The sequence below is a fragment of the Hyaena hyaena genome, unplaced genomic scaffold, assembly GCF_003009895.1.
Source record: "Hyaena hyaena isolate Hyena2069 unplaced genomic scaffold, ASM300989v1 scaffold_291, whole genome shotgun sequence".
NCBI classification, from domain to species: domain Eukaryota; kingdom Metazoa; phylum Chordata; class Mammalia; order Carnivora; family Hyaenidae; genus Hyaena; species Hyaena hyaena.
The window spans coordinates 1,597,722-1,615,076 of record NW_024080921.1 but is presented as its reverse complement, the minus strand read 5'-3'; the positions used below and the strand labels follow the sequence as shown (position 1 = coordinate 1,615,076).

Sequence of the window (17,355 nt, the reverse complement as noted above, 5' to 3'; positions counted from 1 at the left end):
TTGTTTATAATTTCATTGATTTCTGCTCTAATTTTTATTACTTCTTCTTACTTAAATTTGGTTTTATTTTTCTGGGTATATATTTTAAGAGTTCAACACACTGTTGGTATAAATTAAAACTAAATGCTTCTGAGAATTATAGTAAAATAAGGCTTATAGTTTATAAATGCCATGTAAATATTTTTCCAGAAATATTAACAAATCAATTTTTAGGGTTCATTTTAATAAGGTTGGTAATGTTTTTATTTTTAATACTTTTCATATAAATCTATAAAGATTGCTTCATGTACATTTAATTTTTTTTATTATATAGAATACTTTAGTCAGAATTCATTTTCAGGAGTCATTAGACAGTATAATTCGTAGATTAAAGTTGCATCTGTATTCTAAAACAGATTTAAAGCAGCTTTCACAAATAGCACATAGAACAAAAATAATGAAATAAAAACTGAGAATAATTGCTATATAGTTATAATGATAATTCTCAAATTTGGCTTTGAATTTTCAGGCAACCAAGATTAAAAGATGTAATTAAGTTTAAAAAACAACAGAAAGAGGGGGCGCCTGGGTGGCTTAGTCGGTTAGGCGTCCGACTTTCGCTTAGGTCATGATCTCGCGGTTCATGGGTTCGAGCCCCGCGTTGGGCCCTGTGCTGACTGCCAGCTCGGAGCCTGGAGCCTGTTTCAGTCTGTGACTCCCTCTCTCTCTGACCCTCCCCTGCTCACGCTGTATCTCTCTCTCTCCTAGAAATAAATAAAACATTAAAAAAAAATTAAAAAAAAAAACACAACAGAAAGAGAATTCTTTTTTTATTCTTTTTTCTTTTAATATTTATTTATTTATTTTTTATTTATTTATTTATTTATTTATTTATTTATTTATTTATTTTAAGTAAGCTCTGCTCCCAGTGTGGGGCTTGAACTTATCCACAGATCAAGAGACACATGCTCTACTGACTGAGCTAGCCAGGCACCCCTTGAATTTTTTTTATTTATTTAAGTAGTATAGTTTTTATTCTAAGAGAAGTGTTGCTTAGCATCATAGTACAAAATACATTGTTCATACTGGGCATTATCTAGAATAAATTGAGTGATATAATGATACAGCATATTGTTATCAGTTTTACACTCAGATTTTATATAGTAACTAATGAAAGTCAAAGGTGTAATACTAAAATAAAATTCAGTGAGGGTGTTTTGTGAGTTTCCAATGTAGAGTTTATAGTGTCTAGAATGGAAAGATTGCATATTCTTTAAGTATTATGTTACTACTTTATTTAGTTGATCTTTTGGTAGGGGGTTAGATAAGCAGAGAAGTTGAAATTATATACTCTGACTTGGACCTAAAATGCTAGAAATTCAGTGAGATTGGTTGAGAGAAAAATGCATCTGTTTAGAAATAAGATAAACAAGTAGTAAAATTGATAGCCTGTTGTAAAAATTGAAGATCCTAACCAGGTTCCTCACCCTGACAGTGCAGTGTCCATCACTGCATAGAAATGAGGTAGAAGTATAAGGATGAATTTTGTTCAAGATTTCTTATTCGCTCTGTCATATGAACAAGTACTCCGGAGTAAATATATTCATCCACCTGTGTTATAGAAGACCTTCAAATACAGTTTAATGTATTATCTGGTTTTTGCACCACATAATTTTTTACGATGGCAAACCATTCAAACCTACCAGTATGAAGTGCAGCAAAATGCACACCTAGATAACGGAAAATAAATTAACATGCTATTTTGTAATATTATAAAAAGCACTTGAGATTTGGAGAATTCCAGTTATCTTGCAGGGAGGGCACAAGGCACACAATAATAAGTAAATAGTAACAAGGAGTTCATATTCCAGTGACCAACAACTGCAGACTGTTATAATACAGTGTATGAGTGCTGCCACCTGGAGGATGAAATATCTAAATACAGCTCTAAAAATGAAAGGGATTAAACAGGTGAAGAAGAAAGAACAGGAAAGGCTGGGGTATAAATGATCTTCAACTTAGGCATAGGTTATATCCTAAAAATACAGTTCAAAGTTTATTTTAGCTTAGGCTGTGCTTTAGTGTAGGTAAAATGTGTTAGATCCTTGTCCTACAAACCATATTTATTATGTAGAATATTCCTAGTATTGTCTTTCAACAGAGAAGAGTGTATCATCTCTTTTCTCTCCTGTGAGAAGTAGGAGAGGAATATTGAGATTCTTAATAGTAAAAAGAATTATAACTCTAATCCCTTTTTGCCTTTACTTTCACTGCTGACTTGTGCTAGGGGATAGAATTGGGGCTTGAAAAAGAGGGAAGGTCAAAAAATACCATTCTAGACTTTGTCATCAACCACTCATAGACTGAGGTAAGAAATGAGAATTGTAGCTAGCAGTGAGTAGGGAGTACCAGAATGGTCATGTTGGTAGATGGAATGTACAGAAGAATGGTTAAGAGAAGGAAAAATCCCTTGCAGTTGTAGGAAAGAGAAAGAAATTCATTGCATGCCCTGTGTAGGTCATCTGACAAATGTGCCTCGGTAATGGATTTTCAAAAGAGAAAGTATGCAGATGACTCTGAAGAATTCTCCATTATTGTGAATGAAGGGACAAGCTAGTTTTTAAAAGGGCTCCCCTTTGTTCTTTTCAATCCAGTAGGCTTTCGTAGTCAAAAAAGTTGTGTGTGGGGGTTATGTTAATATAAATGTTGAGGTAGTATACTAAAAAGTAAAAGACGTCAGCCTAATTTTTTAATTTCTCTGAAATTGGGAGAAAAACACTAGGATTTTTTAAAAATCACATTCCTCCCTTAGCCCTTTTAAAGAGACTTTTAAGAAATTCATGGCTTTCAGAGTTTATGTTCACTAGATAAAAGTTGTATTCCATGCGTAGTCCTCTGGGTCTCTGTAATATTCCTTTCTTACTGTTTATTCTTGATATTTATTGAAGTTACCAAAAATCTGTTTATTATCTTGACCTTATTACTTTGTTTTATATTTTTAATTTGTTTTTTATGTAACTATTGTTATCAAAATTGTGTTCTCCTTTGAACTCATATAAGAATAATTAATCTTTGGGATTACAGAAATTGTTTCTCTTAGTATTTTCCTTTACTTTAAGAGATTGAGAAAGAACTTCTAGATATTATATATCTGGCCAAAATAACCTTTTGCCACATATACATATATTATGTGTATTACAAAAAAAAAAACCAAATATGTACTAATTGACAAATATACTTTCTTTCATAAAGCATATACAAAAGAAGCAATAAATTATACTTGAGGAAAATATAATTTTCCCTACTCTTTATCTGTGGTGTACATTGGAGTCTGACCTGGATTTGAATCTCAACTCTCTACTACTTCTACTCTGGTAACCTTGAATAAATATATGTTTCTGTGTGTCTGTTTCTTCATCTTTAAAATGGGACTAATAATTCCTAGTTCATAGTGTTACTTTGGAGAATTAAATGACATTATCTAAGTTAGTAGTTTTCAAACACTGTTCTCTGGCACCCTAGATCACTATAGAGGCATTTAATGGGTCACTTGTATCTATTTTATGTTTAGGGTTCTGCAGAAGATTTGATTTGAGAAAGAGGGTCCTGAGGTTCTCTGTTTAAAAACATTTGAAAGCGATAGCTGTAAGTAAAGTGCCTTGCATAAATAGATCCTGAACATATACTAGTTCTCTTATGCAAGTTAGAAAATCTCCACTCTTTTCTCTCCTTCATGGGAATCAGTATATTGAAATGCTAAGTTACTTTTCTTTAATGCTTTATCAAGGTATAGTTCACATACCATACAGTTAACTTGTCTAAAGTGTACAGTTCAGTGTTTTTTGTAGTATAGAGTTGTGCATTCACAACCAAAATGTACTTTTATAACATTTTCATCACCTCCAAAAGAAACTCCCTACTCACTAGCAATTAAACTAACACTTTTAGATTCTATTTACCTTGCTTATTAGAAATTTAAGTGTGAATAAGTTAATACATGAAGACAGAGCAAAATGAATCTAATGTCTGTAGCACAAAAATCAGTGAACAATGTTTGTTCTTTCTGCAGGTACAGACATTATATAGTCCACTGTGGCATTTAACCTACTTAATTTTACATATTAAATCAGTAAAGACTGGATTCTTTACATTTTTCACTCCTAGAAGTTCATTCATCTACTTTCATGTCTTCTAAAGATGACTACTTGATCTGTATATGTCCTGCTTTTAATTGAGAAATTCAATAAAGACCTTGTCAAGTACTTGTTATGAGTCAGGTGCTATGTTACATTCCTAGGGTTAAATGATTAAACACAGTCTAGGGAATTTACCGTTTTAGAAGAGTTGCATGTAAACAAAGGAGAGTAATATAGTGTGAAGATTGTTATCATGGAGAGGTGTGTAAAATGCTGATGGTACACATTTAAGGCAGTAATAAATTCTTCCAGCCAAAAAGGAGATTGATGGAGGGAGTAGAAGGGGGAAAAGAATAGAGATTGAAAAGACTTGCAAAGGAGCTGGTCCCTAAAGAATAAGTAGAAGTCAGTGCTCAGGTAATAGAAGAGGAATATATTCTTAAGCTAAGAGAATAACCCAAGCTTATACCTAGAGGACGGCAGGTATACAGTGTTTGATGAGAAGTCATTGAGGTATTTGATGTGACTAAGTGAATAGTGGTGGGTGAAACAAAAGGTTGGCTAGAGCAGATCTTGAGGGCCTGAAAGTCAGTTTAACACCTTATTTTATATCTTCCACCCCCTACTCCCTTTCCAGGCTTTACTCTAGAGATAATTAGCCTTTACCAGTCTCATATTTAGTTCATGTTAATATAGCTTCTACTACCATCATTTTAGTTCCCCTGTAGTTGTCTTTGACTTTTTTCACTATTTTGATTCCCATATCCATTCACATGTTAATTATTAAATGTGTCTCTTTCTTTCTGTTCCCACAGCCACTACCATGGTCTCTTTCCTAGGATCTCTTTTCCATTTGTTTTTGTCCTTTTTTGATACTAAATTTTTCCATTCCTAGGACTTCACCTCTTCATCTGTAGTATTCAGAGTAACATTATACAGTAGCGAAAATAGTTCCTATATCAGGGAGTCTGAAGAATATGAAGGACTGAAGGGTTTATAAAAAAGGAAAATCTTTAGAGAGTTTATTATACTTTTACAAGAGTTGACTGACGAGAATTATCTGTGTACTGATGTAGAATATATTGTTGAGTTAAAGCAAGGAACAGAAGAGTATAGTATATTCCTTTTGTGTCAGAAAGCAGATGGATATTAGGATATAGACCCTGTTTGCTTACATTTTGCATAAAAGAACTAGACGACTGTAGAGGAAATAATTGAAGTAAATATCCATAGGAATAGGGGTAGAAGAGAACAAGGGTGTCTCAAAATACCTTTTTATGTTGTTTTGATTTTTAAAGTATTTCAGCTGTATAAAACTGGCCTTGTGTGCCACTGTGGGGAAGTGGGATTGAGGGACTCTGATTTTCTGTGGCCTTATATATGAAATCTCTCCTTAGCCTGCCATTCAGACTTCTCCACTGTGCCATGCTCTGATCCCTTTCACTGAAATGAACTCTATTCCTGTCCCAGGTCACTTTGAAATCTCAAGTAAAAATTCGTCACTTTCTTCTCTACAATTGGTTAAATGTTTATTTTGTTCTGTCATCTTAGCTCAATATATTTATGTTGTGTTTATATTTTGGTTCTTCATTGGTATCTCTGAGAATTCTAATTTATTTCATGAACGGTTCCTACTCTTAGATTCTTAACACTTCCAATAGAAATCATGTTCTTTTCTCTTCTGTATTATTGGAGCGTAATTTAGTAGATACTTGATAGTGATAATTTGTATTTACTTTGGAGGATTCTAACATTTTAAGTTCCTTTGGATAATTCTAATAACTTTTAAATCAGAAAAGGTATCATATAGGAAAGCTAACTTTGACTACCTTTTCATTACCTAAAATTTCAGAGTATTAAGTAGGAAAATTAATGAAGAAGTTAGCTTTATTTAAAAACCACTGAAAATAATTTAATAAGGGTAATTTTCCGTCCAGTTTAAGTTGAAAATGTGTGGATTCGTGCACTAAAAAAGTAAACATAACATGACCACCTAACATTAATTTGCATGGAATACAATGATTTATATGCTAGTTACTAATAAATACAGTAATTGATATTGGTGTGATTTTTATCTTTGCTAATATATATATATATGACATGCAGAGTTAATTCTGAATTTATAAGTCAGATATGGTGAAATAGTCAATCTGTAATTTTTTAAACTAAGTGTATGATCAGAAGTAAGAAACTTGAAAATAAATTCATTCAGTAAATGAAAACTTGTTTTTAAAAACTGATCATAGAAAATAGAAACTTGTAAGCTGAAAGGCCCCTAGTATGTCTTTATTACTTGATGTAGTCTAATCTAATATTTATTTTGAAACAGGCAAGAAAACTAGATGTATATTTTGAATATGAAGAAAAAATAATGAGCAAAACTACTCTGGATAAGTCTCTTCTAGATATAATATCAGACCCTGATGGTATGTACCATAATTTGAGGTTAATGTTAAGTTTCACAGCTGATGCATCCAGCATGTTCAGTATAAGTAAAAGCTGAATAGAATTATTATTTTTCTGGTAATCCATGCCAATAATGAGAATATTAAATGAGCTATTTTTTCTTGAGAAGTTTGTAGCATAGCAGTTCCTGAAGTGGGGAAATGATTTGCATTTTATTTCACTGAACTTCTCTTTGATGGTATTTAAGAACTTGGTACTTTCATTTATTTAAAGCGCTATATCTGGAAAAAAAATAAAGTGATATATCTCAAATTCTGCTGAGTTTAGGAAGACTTGGAAGTATAACATTCAAAGCATGTGTCTCTAAATGATACACTTTCTAATTACTTTGATTTAACCCTAAAGAGTATCTTAAAAAGATATATCTAAAACTGAATTCTGTTTTAAGTATTTAGTGAATTTGCTTTTAAAGAAACTCCTTAATCAACCCCTTTCATATTTACATTTAACTGAAGATTTGTGTGTTAGATTTTCTTAAAACAAGATATGACTCTTTTGTACTTAGAAAATGGGTTTTAATTATTCCTTTCAATTATAATGATCATGGGATCTACATAGGTTTTATCCTCCAAAACTATCTAAACCCTAGAGACTTGGTGATAATTTCAGAATAATTTTCAATTCAAATCTAAGTGAACTGCTTTTCCAACATGAATAAAAAGTATATAAGCTATTCAGCTTATATTTTGCATACAAGTTATCTAGCTGAATGATGATGGTTTTTGAGTTAGACTCTGGTATAACTTTTAGACTTTATTCCAAATTGAAAACTAATAAATACCAAATTGTTTGTAATTAAAGATTCTTTTCCCAGAAACTTCTAAGAAACTTTAGGTATTGCTCACACTTTTAAGAAGCTAGATTTGTAGTGAGAACATAGTATTTTTGGAGGTATTTGCACTTTACAATGAAAAAATGCAAAATATATAAGCCCATCATTTCAGAGCTTTTCCTTATTATTTATAATAAGTTTTGAGTAAAGTAGAAGCAAATAATAATATCTTAAAAAACAATCAGAACCTTTCTCTTTTCTTTCCCTTTAGTTTCTCAGTTTATTTTTAAGGACATTAACTATGAGAGAACAAGGTAGGCAATCATGTAAAGTCGAAGTCTGGTGCCACTTTAGCACAAAACAAGTTGTTGGAACCCAAGCAGGGTGAGAAGGGCATCCACATGTGGGATACAGGAAAGGTTGGTGAAATACCATGAAGCATCAAAGTCCCAGTGAATTGAGCAGAGAATCCACATGTGAAAGCATGGGCTGTAAGAGCCCTAACAGATTGAGGAGGGTGACCATATACAGTAGCAACCCAGCATCAGCCCAAGTGGGGTGAGAAGTGTGGCCAGGCATGTGAGCAAGTCTGTTGTAGGGAACCAGAGCCCAAATGGAGTGAGAAGGCATCCATACAGGCAAGGGGTTGGCTGCAGAGATAGGATAAATAAGTATATATGTCAGATGGTACAAATGGCACCAGGTTTCCTCTTGTCAGAGAAGGAATTTATAAATATAGAAAGGCAGAAAATTATGAGCGATGTAATGTGGGGTTGGAATTGGAAGTATTGTAGAGTTTGTGTTTTCACTATATATTTGTCAGATACAGAAATAAATATAGATAACATGTGTGTACATATATATGTGTGTGTGTGTGTATATATATGTATGTATTCATTCAACTGAGCAGGGCTGGGAGCAGCAGTGCCCCAGTGTTAAGATTTTAGCTTATAAATACCATTTTCTACTAGGACTCGGAGAAGTAGTTGATTCCAGGGCTGAGGTAAAAAAAGAAAGTACAAAATGAACCTGGAACATTTTGTTTTGTCAGAAAACAAGTACTCAGAAAGTGATGAGACAAGTCAAAAGGCCCCAGAAGTCAGCTTGAAGAGGCCCCCAGTGGGTAGCCAGATCATGACAATATGAACATCAAAATAAATAATGATAACAGATAAAAACCCATATATATGTATGTATATATATTCATATATATATATATATATATGAATGAAATAGGAAGCCATGAATCCGTAGAGATATAATAATAAATGAATAAATAGAAATTTTCCAGAATAGTTTCAGGTTACCTGTCTACAAAATACTTGTTAATTACAAAGAAAGAAAAACTAACTTTTTAGTGGAGAGAAGCATGATAGATCCCTTATTAAGTAATCACAGTGTGTACATAATCAGTAATGTGGATACTGAAATAATGCCCCACCCAGGGGATACAGGACAAAAAATACAGTATTCTTTTGTGATATTTCTGCCAAAGACATATAACTTGAATCTGATCATGAGGAACCAATAAACAAAAAATGCTGCCTGTAATCTTCAAAAACACCAAGGCCACGCAAGTCAAGGGAAGACTGAGGAGCTGTCTACATACAGAAGACAGCTGTATGTAATGCCTGACCGCTGTATTTACCACATGATTCTGAAATTGATCCTTTTGTCATAAAGAACGATATAGAGACAAACAGCAAAACCTGAAATGTCATCTGAGGATTAGATGTTACTAATATAGTAATGCTAATATTTCTGATTTTGATAGTTACTATATTGAGCTTATTATACTGGAGGATGTCTGATGTTTGGGAGTAATGGGACAGCAGGTCACCTACTTCCTCTCAAATTGTTGAGAGAGAAAAAAAGCTTTATGAATTCTAGTTAAAACTTTTTCTAAGACCTATCAGAGCACTCAGTGAGGAAACTGACTTTAAATTGGAAACAGGGGCACCTGGGAGGCTCAGTCGGTTGAGCGTCTGACTCTTGGTTTTGGCTCAGCTCATGATCTTATGGCTTTGTGGGTTCGAGCCCCACATCAAGCTCAGCACCAGCAGTGCAGAGCCTGCTTGGGATTCTTTCTCTCCTTCTCTTGCTGCTCCTGTCTCACTCGTGCTGTCTCTGTCTCAAAATAAATAAACATTTTTTAAAAATACATAAAATAAAATTGGAAACAGTAATAGTGGAAACTTAGGTGTGACAGGAGGATCCAGGCTGTTGTTGTAGAGTCCTAGAGTACTTGCTACAATTTGTAAAGGATACATTTTTATAATAACCAATTGATTCCTCGATGATTAATATCATCATAAGCATCAGGATGCTCTCCACTTCTTACTATCATCTGATTCTTAAAACCTGAGTAATTTCAGGAACATTTATTAACACTGTAGCAACTAAAAATATGTTTCTTCTCAAAGAAGAGTAGGAACTGTTCTCTAAGCAGGTAAGTGCCATCTTTTAGAAAGCCTATGGTAGATGCTGAGGGTATTAAAAATGGTAACATGGATCTACGGGCCCCTAAAACTCAGAGGGGAGCCTTTCTCCTTTTTGGAGTGGTGGTCCCAAGAGCGTACAACAAGCCTGGTTGCTCTTTTTTCTCTTTGTCCTCTATCTGCTTAGTCATAGTTGCAGGGAATGCACAATGGAACAGGATAACTAAAGCCAAAGCTTTCTGGCTGATGTACCAAAAAGGGAAAGCCAAGGGAATTGGAAAGTACCAGGGAGATTGCAGAGAAGAAGGAGCTCAGGAAAGCAGGCTAATAAAGTTGTTTATGAATTCCTGGGCTCACCCCTAAGCTGCACATAGTGAATCTGATCCTAAACAATGTTCCTAAGACTAAGAGTTGAAGGGCTATATGATTTCCCAGTTTCCACACTGGCCACTAGATGGTTGGACAGATCCCAGTAGCACTGCAGGTTTTGAAAATAGAAATCGATGATGGAACCACAACCCACAGATAGCCAGCCAAACTAACTACCTGCTGAAACAAAAATAGCAGCTTTCTCCTAGGATTTAAACAAGACCCTGAATTTCATAACCTAATAATCAGTGTCCAAGATACAGTATTTATTTGTAAACATCAGAACTTTGGAGAACCCATCATTGATCTTTATTACCATTCTTTGTCATATTCAGGGAGTTAAGGATAATTTGAGAATGGTTATCTGGATTCTAAACCATATTTAAAAATTGATGGTTCATTAGTCACATTTTGAAAAAATTTTCCTAGTTTTCTATAAGAAAGTATAACAGTGCCAAGTTCTTGAGTATTAGGACACACTTTGAAATGAGAGTATGTATTGTTATTTGTTGGTGGTGAGTCAGTGACCAGTGCCTCATCACTTTGCACCAGTGTACACCCCGTAGCAGAGTGGAGAATGAAACTACAGAGTTTTTCTGTAGTTTTGGGCTCTGGGTAATGGGAATAGCAGTTCAAACTCACTGCAAGCAAGAAATTTCTTTTATATCTTACATTTTGTATAGTTTCAGTCAAATGTATTTTGCATAATACAATGGTGTTTATTTTAATTTAAGTGTATTCTTTACTCAAATCTTATATAGTGATAGAATACCCTTGAGAAAGAGGAGACCTATATATTTTGTGGTCCCACCTTTGAGAAGTATTTCATACTTAGGTTTCATGACCTAACACTTAGAATGACCATATAGCTGTTTCCCAGGACAGTCTCATTTTTATATTTGTTGCCTTTATATGATTAGTACTGACATCCTTTTTCCATTTCAGAAGTATACTGTTTTAGAATTGTATGATTATCCTACCTGTACCTTTCTTTCTGAGTTTATATCTAAAAGGTACATCTCTTACAGACATTTTGGAAGAGAGAATGGAGATACTCCTATATCCCATTCCTTTACAACATTTAATCTTTTTCCATATTTGTATTTTACTTAGTCATAATTAACGTGCCTATAATCTTGAATCAAGAACCACATTTTATCTCATCATATTTATATATGGCTTAAATTTTTTATATATACCTTAAATATTATAATCATGCTTATATATGCCTTAAATTTTATAGTCCACTTGTGTTGACTATAACACTTAACCAGAATTCTGAAAGATTTTTTTTTCCCCCTATGTAGCAGGAACTCCAGAAGATAAAATGAGGCTGTTTCTTATTTATTATATAAGTGCACAGCAAGCACCCTCTGAGGTACGTCCTCTTTGTTCAGTTATTGGTAGAAGGGGAGATATTTGTTTGTTTCAAAAATGGAAGACAGATCACTGTGACCAAATAACTACCTCATTCCTTTCTTTAAAAAAAAAAAACAGTTTGGTAAGTCTGGTTCTATTTACTGCTGAGTTTTATAGCAATATTTATTGTCACCAAGAGAACTACCCATTCATGAAATGTCTGACCATTTTTAAGTTGTTAGAATATGAATTGAATTCAAGTACCCAACATTCTTATTTCTGGAAGATAGCTATTATAAAATAAGTTAACCAAGTTTGCTATGCTTTTTGAAAGATTGGCCTTATTTCTTATTATGTGATAATCTTAAAAGCTCCATGTCTTTAAGCTATAGCCACTAATGCTTTCCCGTGAGGTTATCTTTAACCTAAAGTAAAAATATGGTAATATTTTAAGTTTATTTAAAAATTAATGTCCATTATAGAACATACCAAGTCAATTAGAGGAAAATAACCAAAATTCCAAAAAGCTATGTAAATATTATAATTTAATTAGATTACACTTCAGATTTATATCTGTCATATGATTCATATAAAAAATAAAATTGAGGGGTGCCTGGGAGGCTCACTCGGTTAAGCATCCAACTTTGGCTCAGATCATGATCTCATAGTCTGTGGGTTTGGGTTCTGCATCGGGCTCTGTGCTGACAGCTCAGAACCTGGAGCCTGCTTCACATTCTGTGTCTCCCTATCTGTCCCTCCCCTGTTCACTCTCTGTCTCTCAAAATAAAGACATTTCAAAAAAATTTTTAAAATAAAATAAAATTGAGAGTTTTTTTGTATTGCAGTCAAATAACTTTTATATCAATAAATGTCTCAAAATGAGAAAATGACAAATTTCCCTTTCTAGAAGATTTTTTTTCTCACTGGGAAAGTGGATTGTGGATAATTTTGTTCTTTTTCTGTGATGGGCCATCAGTTGCTTTAGAAGAAAAAATATTTTAAGTATTTATAGGTAATTGACTTTGAAGGCAAATGGCAATTTTAGTGTCAGTGTTGTTGCCAGATTAGAGACCTGCTAACTCTCTGCTATTAACTCAGTAAAATTTTACTGGTGAGCAACAAGCATTAGAACTTTGGAGAAGACATATAGGATGACAAGGTAGTTATAAACTTCTTTCCTTTGCCAATAGCATGTATTTTTATAAGTCTGATAGATCATAATGCATCTTTTTGTCAAAAATCTTTGGCATGTTAAATCAGTAAGCTAAACCCAGTGTTTGCTTTAGGCCAATTCTGCTTTATTCTGGGATACATCTTTTACTTTAGTAAGAAAGTGTAGTTTTCTTTTTAGAAGCAACTCATACCTATATCTTAGGGGATTCTTACACATATATATGGCTTAGGTATAAAAAGGCTTATAGCCTATTTATAATATTTTCTTCAGAATTTATGATTTTAAAACTTAGTTCAGTATTAATTTGACCATATTATTTTCATTTATTTTTGATAAGGACTATGTCTTTTCATAAGTTTAAGCAATCATTAAGAGGCTTAAAGCAAATTATGACTCCTGATGTCAGCCTGGATAGCCTCAAAACTGCAAAGTAGTAAACATCTCTGGTTGAAGGTGAGCTTTAAATTTCTGTCTTGTAAGGGGCCCTGGATGGCTCAGTAGGTTAAGTGTCCGAGTTCAGCTTAGGTCATGATCTCATGGTTGGTGAGTTCAAGCCCTGTGTCAGGCTCTGTGCTGACAGCTCGGAGCTTGGAGCCTGCTTCCAGCTCTGTGTGTCTCTCTCTCTGCCCCTCCCCTGCTCTTATTCTGTCTCTTTCTCCTTCAAAAATTAGTAAATATTAAAAAAATTTATCTTGTAAAAGTTTTATAATGGAGTCACTATCATGGTAGCCTCCTATAAATTATAGGAATTCAATTGGACTTACTCATCAGGAAACAAAAAGAGCAAGAAAAAGAAAACAACAGTTTAAAAAGTGTAGGACACCTGATTCTCAGTTAATGCATTTGGACCACTGGAGTGCATAGAAGAGGGAAAAACCTGAATCTGCATTTCCCCTCAGTCAGTGTCATGCCCCGTGTGCTTCTGGTTCTGAAATATTCTTGGTCAAGCCAAATGTTTCATTTAGTGCTTATCCTGAGGAAAGGCAACTTCAAAAGTGGAGAAAAAACTGACTCACTGAGGGATGACAGAGTACTGGATAGGTGATTTGGGAATCTATCAAAGGCAATTTTCATTAGATGTGATTTTTATCTCAGTGCTAACTTATATACTCAAAATATGATTCCATTATATTTGGGTGCCTGGAATTCAAACTCATGCCTTTCATCTAACTTTTTAATTCATAAAATAATAACAAAGTGGTCTTCTCTTTCACAAAAATAAAATTTTTTATATCGTTCTTTGCTTATTTCAGGCTGATTTGGAGCAATACAAAAAAGCATTAACTGATGCAGGATGCAACCTTAATCCCTTACAATATATCAAACAGTGGAAGTAAGTTTTATTTTCTTCTTATATAAGAGAGTACAATGGAACTCCCAAGAAGATAAGAATGTTACTAAGAAAGTTGAACAGTGCCTTAGTAATTTTTTTTAATTTAATGACATAAATATTTCCCTATCTGGCCTTCCCTATCCATAATCTAAAATTACAAAAAATGGTGATGTCTTTTTTTCCTAGAGAAGTTGATATTTTCTTCCCTGATTCGGTAAGAATGATAAAGACTGAAATATTTTGGGTCAACTGTCTCAAAAACATTAAAAGAAAATTTTAATTTCACTGATAGAGAAGTTCAGATGAACAGAGTGCATAGATATAGTAAAGTGCTGTTCCAAGTATACAGGCAGATTAATTGGTGAGCATATATTCTGCTATTAAAATATAAACTGTCACCATTTTGCTCGATGTATAAAAATAATTTTTTAAAAAAAATTCGCAGGGCCCCTGGGTGGCTCAGTCAGTTGAGCACTGACTTTCGCTCAGGTCATGATCTTACAGTTCATGAGTTCGAGCCCTGCGTCCGGCTCTCTGCTGACAGCTGAGAGCCTGGAGCCTGCTTCAGATCCTGTGTCTCCCTCTCTCTCTGCCCCTCCCCTGCTCATTTTCTGTCTCTCTCTCAAAAATAAAATAAAATAACTTAAAATTTTTTTTCTAAATCTTTACATACTTCTAAGGATTTATTCCAGAGAAATAATTAGAATTGTAAAATCTTAGAAGCAGCTAACTTAAATGTCGAACAGTAAGCATTTCCATAAGATACAATTGAAAATTAAAAATCATGTTGAGGAAAACTAATGACACTGGAAAATGTCTGTATATGATAGTGAAAAAATAGTTTACAACGATTAATTTCTGTCTTTGTGCCTAGGGACTCTTCTAGATTTTGGAAATATAATAGTGAACATGTGGAAGTCCCCTTCAGTCATTGAATTTACATTTGTGTGGAGGGGAAAATAAATCAACAAATAAGCCAACAAATGACAGAACAATATTAAATGATACTAAGTGATAAAAATAACACCGAGTGATAAGATCTTAACTTGGGAGTAAAAGTTAAATTTGTTGTGTAGATCACAAAAAGTCTCTGAGTAGGTGATATTTGAGCCAAAACTTAGATGACAGTTTTTACCTTATCATCTCTGTTATCCATCCATTTCTGTATGTGTATGTATATCTTAACATGTATCTGTAAACATACAATTACATAGCTTGACATTATATTAAAATGTTAATAGTGGGTAACTCTAGGTGGTAGAATTCCTTCCTTTCGTGTGCTTATCTTTATTTTCCAAATTTTTTACAACAAACCTTACTGTCAAAATATTTCTTAAAATGGGGTACAGTGCCTGGTGGCTCAGTCAGTTAAGCATCTGACTATTGATTTCCACTCAGGTCACGATCTCAGTTTGGAGTCAAACCCCCATGTTGGGCCCTGTGCTGATAGTGTAAAGCCTGCTTGGAGTTCTTTCTCTCTCTCCTCTCTCTCTCCACTCTCCCTCTCTCCCAAAATTAATAAATAAACTTAAAAAATATTTCTTAAAATGATTGGTTGAAGACTACAATATTGAATATACTTTCCAAGCTCAACTGTATGCCAGCTGTATGCAAACTGTATGCCAAGTTATTAACAGTGGTTATCTCTGAGATTTTAAGTTTGAGTACTTTTTCAAATATGTTTTTTTTAATGATTTTATTTTTAATCTTTATTTATTTATTTATTTATTTATTTATTTATTTATTTATTTATTATGAGTGAACAAGTGGTGGAGGAGCAGAGAGGGAGAGAGGTTCCCAAGCAGGCTACATGCCATCAGCACATGGAGCCCGACGCAGCGCTCAATCCCACAAACAGTGAGATCATGACCTGAGTAGAAATCAGGAGTCTGGCACTTAACCAACTGAGCCACCCAGGCACCCGTAGTATTTTATTGTTAAGTAATCTTCTACACCCAACATGAGGCTCAAACTTACAACCTAGAAATCAAGAACCATGCACACCAACAGAGCTAGTCAGGTGCCTCTTTTTGTTGTTGTTATTGTTGCTATTGTTTTTAAGTCCTATCTACCGTCAACGTAAGTGTGGAATTCATGACTCCAAGGTCAAGAGTTACATGCTCTATTGACTGAGCAAGCCAGGTGCCCTTGCTTTTTCAAATTTCTTTTTATTTGACTATGTTCTTGCAATAAGAAGAAAATATACAGTAGACCTCTGTTAAAAAAGAGAAACTGAAAACTACCTTTTCCAAATTTTTATAATATATACCTTTACGCATTGAATGTGTGGCATATGTCGTTGTTCTTTACATTATGATTTGTGGGGAACTCCTTAAATCAAACATTTATTGTTATAAGAGTAAAGCCAGTCTTGGACATCATTTTATATGGTTATAAAGTATGTAATTTCTAGCATTTTTTTCTAATTATAAGAGTAATACCAGCTTTTTGAAGAAAATTTTAGATAACTCTGTTAGAAAGGAAATAAAAATTCACCTGTAATCTTATCATCCAGAGTCTACAATTAAACAGTAATGTATAGTTTTTTATATGTAATTACATTTTTTATTTGAAATTATTATTATACAGTTTTATATTTTAGTTTTCTGTTAACTCATTTCACCAGTCCATTTTCTTAAATAATTATAGTGTTTCTTGGAGCACCTCGGTGGCTTAGTCAGTTGAATGTCCTCCTTTGGCTCAGGTCATGGTATCACAGTTGGTGAGCTTAAGCCCCAAGTTGGGCTTTGCACTGGAGAAGCCTCCTTGGGATTCTCTGTCTCCCTTTCTCTCTGCCCTTATCCTGCTTTCTCTCTCTCTCTCTCTCAAAAATAAATAAACATTTTAAAAAAAGGTTTTTTTAATAGTGTTCATTAAATTTTCTTCACTGGTACTATTTAGTGTTTGCATGATGTTTAACCATTAAAAAATACCATTTTTTATTTAATTCTTTAATATTGTTTAGATATAGTTGATTATAGTGATAAATATTTGTTGAAGACAGAAATTCTAGTCTACTTCTGAAAACATTTGATTTACATCCTCCTTTCTGAACAAGGTTGTGATTTTTGTATTTGGGATTTCTCTAATGGTATTATTGGTGAGTTTTGTCCCAATCAAAATAGAGTGTTTTTAACATTTCAATTATCACATCTTAGTAATTTCCATTCCTTTTTTTACTCTCATAAGATTTTCTCATACTTAGGTAGGCTTTTTTCTTTTACAAAAACAATTGAAATAATTCAGAATCATAATATTGAGTCATGCAAAAATGTTTCTGGTATGCTATTAAAATATGTTACAGAATAGTTTTTCAGCATGTTAACTTT

The 17,355-nt window shown here is 33.5% G+C and overlaps 1 protein-coding gene across 1 annotated transcript in view; it reads left to right on the top strand.

Annotated features, from left to right (window-relative positions):
• Nucleotides 1–17,355, top strand: part of SCFD1 (sec1 family domain containing 1) — a 100,093-nt gene that overhangs the window by 54,181 nt on the left and 28,557 nt on the right. The window contains exons 15-17 of the mRNA XM_039247148.1: nucleotides 6,445–6,541; nucleotides 11,468–11,538; nucleotides 13,947–14,026. Coding sequence (XP_039103079.1) covers nucleotides 6,445–6,541; nucleotides 11,468–11,538; nucleotides 13,947–14,026 — 248 coding nt within the window. The remainder of the gene's footprint in view (nucleotides 1–6,444; nucleotides 6,542–11,467; nucleotides 11,539–13,946; nucleotides 14,027–17,355) is intronic.